The sequence below is a fragment of the Phlebotomus papatasi genome, chromosome 4 (assembly GCF_024763615.1).
Source record: "Phlebotomus papatasi isolate M1 chromosome 4, Ppap_2.1, whole genome shotgun sequence".
NCBI classification, from domain to species: domain Eukaryota; kingdom Metazoa; phylum Arthropoda; class Insecta; order Diptera; family Psychodidae; genus Phlebotomus; species Phlebotomus papatasi.
Window position 1 is genome coordinate 2,598,716 of NC_077225.1, and position 8,185 is coordinate 2,606,900.

The 8,185-nt window shown below is 42.3% G+C and overlaps 1 protein-coding gene across 1 annotated transcript; it reads right to left on the reverse strand.

Annotated features, from left to right (window-relative positions):
* Positions 1–277: 277 nt before the first annotated feature.
* On the reverse strand, positions 278–7,931 carry LOC129808515 (uncharacterized). Its single transcript, XM_055858292.1, has 4 exons — positions 7,791–7,931; positions 6,827–7,241; positions 2,531–6,474; positions 278–463 (listed from the first exon to the last, which is right to left on the reverse strand). Exons 1-4 carry the CDS (start codon positions 7,929–7,931, stop codon positions 278–280), a joined length of 4,686 nt encoding a protein of 1,561 aa, XP_055714267.1.
* Positions 7,932–8,185: the final 254 nt, after the last annotated feature.

Consider the following 8,185-nt stretch of genomic DNA (forward strand, 5'->3'; position numbering starts at 1 on the left):
CAATTGGCGGACAGAGGCCACGGGCATCTCAACCGTGTGTTGGTTCCTTTTTTCCGTGGCTCCTGCAACTTAAAAACTAATAATATCTGACGGTCGATCTGACAGCTACGTGGCATTGGAGCTTTTCTACGAGTGGTCCTTTCTTCAAATAAAGAGTTTGGTTGTTACGCTGCAGTAGATCTGGTGACGAGAGGATCGGAGGAACAGGACGATATCGACTTGTGGCTAAGGATCTTTGTCTCAAATACCAAGAAGCATCTGACGGTCGATCTGACAGCTACGTGGCACTGGGAATTTCAACGAGTGGTTTTTTCTTCAAGTAATGAGCTCTGCTGTAACGCTGCAGTTGATCTGGTGACGAGAGGATCAGGAGGAGTAAGGCGACGTCGACTTGTGCTTCAGGATCGCTGTGTGAGAAATTTTGGGGCGCTGTTGAAGGAGATTCATCGTGACATACGGGAGACTGTGAGTTTTGCATCAAAAGCGCATTACTCTGGTTTGGATCTTTGCCAAGATCTCTTAAACTAAGAATTTTTAAGAAGTTCTTTATTTTTTCAAAGGGGTTGGTATATGTCGGTGCGAAAAGTAGCAAGCTTAGAAGAACTTAAAGAAAGTTCAGTAAAGAGGGCTCGAAGCACAGAGGATATTAGAAATTTTTTGAAAAGTGTAAGAGTAGAAGAAAGAAGGGAAGCGAGAGATTCTATAAGAGGGGGGTCCAAGCTTACTGAGAACAATCCAAACGTAACCGAAAAGAGTGTAAATATGCCTTTCTCGCCCGGTAAATCCAAGGAGTCACCCACGGAGACTGTAACTGTAGTGCAATCTATAGAAAAATTAGCAATTGAAATGAAACAAATGAGAAAGGACTATTCATCGCTAATAGAAGAAATTAAAGAAGTGAGGAAAGAATTGCAAAAGGCTCACGAAGAGAGAGAAAAGGAGGTAAAGATATGGAAAGAAGATTTCGGAAAGTTAACTGCTAGAGTGGAACAGCTTGAAAGGCGCGAAAGGAAGAAAAACCTCGTATTGACTAACGTACAATTGACGGGAGATGGATCGGTAAGGGAAAAGCTTGTAAAATTTCTCGAGGAACATGTTGAATTGAGTACTGAGATAGAGGATGCCTTTAGTGTGGGTAGAAAGAAAACCAGGTGGATAGTTAAATTAAGAAGTTTGGAAGATAAGAGAGAAGTGATGAGAAAGAAAAGTCTGTTGAGAGGAAAGAAAATAAATGGGGATAGCGTATACATTGATGATGATCTTACTGAAGCTGAAATGAGAGTGCAAAAACTATTGAGAGACAGGGGAAGAAAAGAAAGGGAAGATGGAAAAGTGGCGAAAGTTGGATATCAAAAAATTTTTATTGATGGTGAAAGATGGGATTGGAGCGAGAAGGATAATGGAATAGTAAAGAGTTCTTTTTTAAGGAGATTTTCCTCACGAGAGCGAATGGACGATCAGTAACGGCTATACAAAACAATTCGGACAAAAGACAAATAAAAATATTATTTTGGAATGTTTCGGGACTACGATCTAAAGATGACAATTTTTGGGAATATGTGAAGGAGACGGATATTGTCTTTTTACTAGAAACTTGGATTGAAAAAAAAGAGTTAGCAGTATGGGAAAATAAATTACCAAGAGAATATAACTGGTTGTGGACACCTGCAATTAGAGAGAGTAATAAAGGTAGAGTGGTGAGGATTTACCTGAGAATTAGACAAAGAACTCCTGAGTTCCAAAGCCCTGACTTCTCCCCAAATAATTGTGGTAATTGTACCTGAGAATTAGACAAAGAACTCCTGAGTTCCAAAGCCCTGACTTTTCCCCAAATAATTGTGGTAATTGTACCTGTTGAGGAAAGAAATACAAGCCTGGTTATCCTGGCGAAGGAGGATCAATAAAAATTTTCCTCCTCAATGTTCTGCTGCGCAGCTTTTGCCTCGAAAGACTTCCACTCGTTGGGCTGGATTCCACGAGGTTCACTCACAGTCTTTTTCTTTCACCTTTTTCTCGTGAAATGGCACTTTTGGATTACCACTCAGGACTACTCTCACTCACGCACGACAATAAAACACTTTGGTGCAGTCCCGAAAGATATTTATTACTTTAAATTGAAAATATTTTAAGTTTTGTGGCAGAGCGATAAAATTTGTACTTGACCTGAACTTGCAGAAGGAAGGAAGAGAAAAAAGAGAAGAAAAAAAAGTCCGTTATGGAGAGGGGAAAAAATCAATTGACATTAGACGAGTCACCCAATAAATAATCATGGGTGGAAGTTTCCATGGACAAATTTAGGATATGTCTTTTTTCGCGTGAACATACTCCCCCTCTTGAGCGACTGCAAATATTGAACTTAATTGAATTTACAATATTTAATTCATGTTTGCAAAGCTAAACTTAGAACTAGAATAAGTTCTCACAATAATAAATGGATTCAATCATCCTTTAATTCCGAAAGTAAAGGGTCTAGTTTAGTAATGGGCCTTTTATATTCACCCTTGGCAGTTTTCACTGTAGCCACCCTTACCAATCCGTCAACCCCCGGATGAACTTCCCTCACAACACCAAGTGGCCAATGAGTTGTGGCACTATCGGTTTCAATTAAAAGCACAACGTTTCCAACTTTTAAATTTTTGTGCTTTTTATCCCACTTGCTGCGGATTTGCAGTGTTGAAAGGTATTCTTTCTTCCAGCGAGCAGCAAAATCTTGCTGGATGCGTTGGCATAATTGCCATCTACTCAATTTATTCATGGCCAAGTGGCCTACAGAAGGATCAGGCAGTTGTAAAGGAGGAATTCCAATTAAGAAATTGCCTGGTGTCAAAATGACAGGATCTTCACAGTCTTCGGAAATATTTACGAGAGGCCGACTGTTCAAAATGGCCTCAATTTGAGCCAAGACCGTTACCATCTCTTCATAAGTAAGCAGAGCTTGCCCGACCGTGCGACGAAAGTGGTGTTTGAAAGAACGAACGGCGGATTCCCATAATCCTCCATGAGAAGGAGCAGCAGGGGCATTGAAATGCCACTGAATGGACAAGGATGAAGCAAAGTTTGTAATTCGTTCTTGGGATGCATGGTGACGGAGTAGGGTCTTTAGCTCTTTATCTGAGCCAACAAAATTTGTCCCATTATCGCTGAACATTTGATTGGGAATTCCGCGACGGGCTACGAACCTTCTCAGTGCCGCAATAAATGACTCTGTTGACAATGATGTCACCAATTCTAAGTGTACGGCCTTTACACTCATGCATACGAATACTACTACGTACGCTTTTTCCAAGGACTTGCCTCTGGACAAACGTCTAATCATTATGTGGCCCGTGAAGTACACCCCAGTGGCCACAAAGGGTCGGATATGAGATACTCTACATGCGGGAAGCTCCCCCATGAGCTGTTCGCAAGACGGTGGTTTTACCTTTTTGCAAACAACGCATTCACGGAAAACCCTTCGGACCAGGTTTCGACCACGAATTGGCCAGTATTTTTGGCGTAAATAGGAAAGGACAAGTTGCGGACCTGTGTGCATCAGAGTGACATGCTCTCTAACGGCAATGAGATGGGAAATTTTTGCATTTGGCAAAATTTTGGGATGCCTTACATCGTAGGGTTCATTAGAATGATGAAGTCGCCCCCCCACCCTCAATACCCCATCAGAATCCAGAAATGGACGGAGTTTTCTGATGTATTTCAATTTGTTGTTAGAGTCGAGGGTGTTTTTAGCCACTGCATTTACCACTTCAGGCATTTCCTCGTGCTGTGCCCATTTGATGAGCAAAGTCTCAGCCTTGCAAATTTCACTAACTGTTAGTGGTGATTGTTGCGCTATCTTAAGAGATCGTGTTACACGTCGATGAGACTTGAAGAAATCAGAAGCTCTGATGCACCACGCAAGCGTCCGGACCATACGCGTGAATGTTCCAATACCACAAACTAAATGTTCGTAAATTGAACGAAATTTTTGTGATTCTGTTTCTCCCCCTTTGGGAATGGAACTTTCCACAAAGCATAATGCTTGAGGAGAACGCATGTGAAATGACGAACTAGAGAACACTGGGGGCCAGTTTTCCCTCTTAAGGCACAACCACTTGGGTCCAGACCACCATAAGTCGCTCGATAATAAATCTTTGGCGCTTGTGCCTCGCGAGATGAGGTCTGCCGGGTTCTCATGCGTTGATACATAATTCCATTGGTAGGTTTTTGAATGTGACAAAATGATTTTGGCCCGGTTGCGGACGAATACGTCTTGTTTAGGTTTGGGTTGATGGATCTGACACAAAACTACAGCTGAATCAGTCCAGAAATTGCAATTCTCAATTGCCAGTGACTGTGAAATTGAGATCATGAGATCCACAGCCACAACTGCAGCACAAAGCTCGGCCTTTGGGATAGTGAGTTTAGGCATGGAATTTTTCTTTTTGTCAAGTGGAGAGATTCGAGACTTTGACGAAACAAGTCTAGAAAATCTTTCTCCTGACTCGCTGATTGTTACGAGAAAAACCACCGCACCATACGCGACCCCACTGGCATCCGAGAACGCATGGAGTTCTCTGCCAACCACCCGGTCAAATTTGGAATACCACCGTGGGATTTTCAGTTCTTCAATGTTTGGCAGATCAGAAATGAATTCCCCCAACCTTTCCCTCACACTCTGGGATACTTCGTCCCTCCAGTCAAGCTCTTCAATCCATGTTGCTTGCATTATTAATTTTGCTCTGGTCAGAATGGGACCAACAAAGCCACATGGGTCATAAATACGCGCAATAGTGGATAGAATGTGGTGTTTAGTTGGGAGAGCTTGATCAGCCAAATTGGAAACACGAAACTGAAAACAGTCTTGACTTGGTAGCCAAACAATTTCAAGGGTTTTGGTTTCGAAACTCAAATTGACTTCCTCATTAGTAGAAGAGGAAACCTCCGATTTCATCACAGCAGAGCTGTTGGATTGAAATTTGGACAATTCCATGCCTGCCAAGAGAAATAGGGACTTCAATTCTTCTTTAATTTTCAAAACCTCATCAACGGTGGGTGCTGACAACAAACAGTCATCAACATAGGTATTCTCGCGAATTACTTTAGCTGCAGCTGGGTATCGATTATCTTCGTCTTCTGTCAACTGCATGAGAACCCTAGTTGCCAGAAATGGAGAGCTGGCAACCCCGAAACAAACCCGTGTAAATCGAAAATCTTCGATTTCATTGTCGAGTCTGATCACGAATCTTTGCAGGTCTCTATGGGAAGGGTGAAGCTCAACTTGCAAATACATTTTAACAATGTCGCAAGTTAATGCATATTTATGCATCCTAAATCTCCAAAGGATTGAAATCAGAAGGGGCTGAACGATAGGTCCCACATGCAAGCAGTCATTGAGACTCACACCTGACGCTGTGACGGAACTTGCATTAAATACTGGTCTAACTTTGGTGAACAACGCATTTTCCCTAATCACGCAGTGATGTGGCATGTAGTATTTTGGTATTGAAGGAGCAAATAATTGGTTTGCAGGGACCCGTTCAATAATTCCCAACTGTAAATACTCACGAAATACAGTTAAGTATAATTCTTTGAGAGTCAAGTTCTTATCAAGTCGGCGTTGAAGGTGCGAAAATTGACGCAATGCTTGATTTCGATTGGAATGTAAGACCTGAATGTTCTCATTGAGAGGAAGTTGAACTTGATATCTCCCTTCTTTAGTTCGAGTGACAGTTGTGTCAAAGGATTTCTCCGCCTCAGCTTTCTCAAACGATTTAACGTCCTCTTTGGGGATATCTTCCATTTCCCAGAACTGTTTCATGGTTTTATCGAGTGAAGCTAAGGTGGTGACGTTGCAAGAGACGGGTTGAGGTGGTGAGACCTTAAAACAAGGACCTACTACTAACCATCCGAAAACGCTATTGAGCAGACGCGGTTGGCCCTCTCCCAATTCATACTTGTCGACACCGAAATAATCCCAAGAATTTGCCCCACCTATCAAAAGATCTATACGTTGGCAGTGGTTCCAATGGGGATCTGCTAACTTAAGATGAGATGCGATCTTGATCTTGGCATCATTGACCTCCCAATTGGGGTGGTCTGTAGTCACACGTGGCATGACTAGACAGTCAAGAGAATTGCTCATGAGAATATTGTTAATCTCATATTCAAGTTTGACTTGAGTCTCTTGTTTGCACAATTGTGTGCTGTCATTTACTCCATTGATGGAAAAACGAGAAATCTTACATGGGAGCTTCAACAGTTGGCACAAACTGGTGCTAATGATATTAACCTGTGAAGCTGGATCCAAAAGAACTCGACAGAAATGTTTCTGATTGTTTTGACCTAACACCGTTACCACAGCAGTGGCAAAAAGCACGTTGGATTGAACTCCCCCGTTAGTAGTTAAACACGTGGGTGTTGTGGAGGAAGTTAACTTATCCGCAGAATGAATCGTGGGATTCAAAGCCAACTGACTGGAGATGGAGGCGACAGTGTCTGGGATCGAATTTTGAGTTGTAACGCAAAGGGCGGATCCTGATTGGTCAGAATCACCGGAAGATGCTGAAAGCTTGAATGCTTCGTGCAACAACTTATTGTGAGGCTTATTACAAGTTTTACAAAATGGGTAACTACACTGATCAATAGGATGAGAATCAGAAAGACAATTTTGGCAAATATTTAGCTGATGAACTACTTCCAATCTTTTTTTCCATGTGTGACTCAAAAAAAAGTTTGCACCGATACAATTTATGGGGAGATTCTTTACAATAAGAACAATTGGTTTGAATCCCTGACACCAGTGTAGATGCTTTCTTTTTGGGTGGAAACTGAGGTTTTTGTGACTTACTCGGACCTGGTTCAGGAGTGTCCTCAGAGGGTCCTGTGTGCTCTAATGCGCGACATCTTTTGTTCAGGAACCGGTCGAAATCTTCCCATATGGTGGTGGAGATATCGTGATTCTCTTGCGCCCAAAGCCACTTAGTTTCTCTGTCGAATTTCCCCAGTATCCAATGGATGAGCCATGGATCTCGTTGAGTAATGTTCATCCCTTCCATTGCGTCAATTGCTGATGAAGTGTTAGATTGGATGCGCCTGATACTTGCAACATTGGGCTGAGTAATTGACGGCTGGTCCAAAAACTGATCCATCAGCGCGCACATTATGGAAAGTTTGTCATCGTACCTCTCTTTGAGACGATTCCAAGCTCTTGCGTAACTGTCATCTGAGATGCTGAATTTGCTGATGAGTTGCTCAGCCTCTCCCTTGACAGCATTTTTGAGGTAGTTTCATCTTCTGCGCTTTAGTCAACGATGGATTGCTGTCGACTATGGATATGAACATATCATGGAATGTTCTCCATGAAGCATAAGATCCCGAAAATTCAGGGACCTTAATTGGCTCCAATTTTGCAGAAGATTGCGTCGCAAAACTTGTTTCATTTTCTAGTGAAGCATTCAGAAGTTCTTGTCTGGATTGTTCCAAATAAGAACGGAAATTATTGTTCTGAGCTTCCAGAATTTCTTTCAGCTTCCTTTCCTCTGAAGTTCTTTGGAGTTTTTGCTCCTCCAACTGACTTGCCATGAGGCTAAGAAGTCTATTGAGGGAAGAGGAATCTCCATTGAATTGTGGCGTCAAATGTTCTTTAGAATCCTCAATTGTGGTTATGAGAACCGAGATCCTTTCATAAGTTTGCATGCATTCTTCCAAAAATGCCAAGAGTTCTAAATTCTCAGCTTCAATTTGTTCAGCTGTAGAGCACTCTTGAATAATTGAATGCTGCACTTCTTGGAACTTTTTTCGATTCTGTCCACCAACTCTCTTTGAGTTTTCAGCTCCGATTTAGCGTTAGGCTCAGTTAACAGCTGCGGATCATTCTCATACCTCTCAATGTTCCTCTTGAGGGTTGTCAATTGACCTTTGTACGAGGCACGAGATGACGTTTTGTGCGGCATGTCGCTGGCTGAAGTTCCACTGACTCCAACGGTGCTCGGCAGGACCAATAAAAGTGGTGAGGATTTACCTGAGAATTAGACAAAGAACTCCTGAGTTCCAAAGCCCTGACTTTTCCCCAAATAATTGTGGTAATTGTACCTGTTGAGGAAAGAAATACAAGCCTGGTTATCCTGGCGAAGGAGGATCAATAAAAATTTTCCTCCTCAATGTTCTGCTGCGCAGCTTTTGCCTCGAAAGACTTCCACTCGTTGGG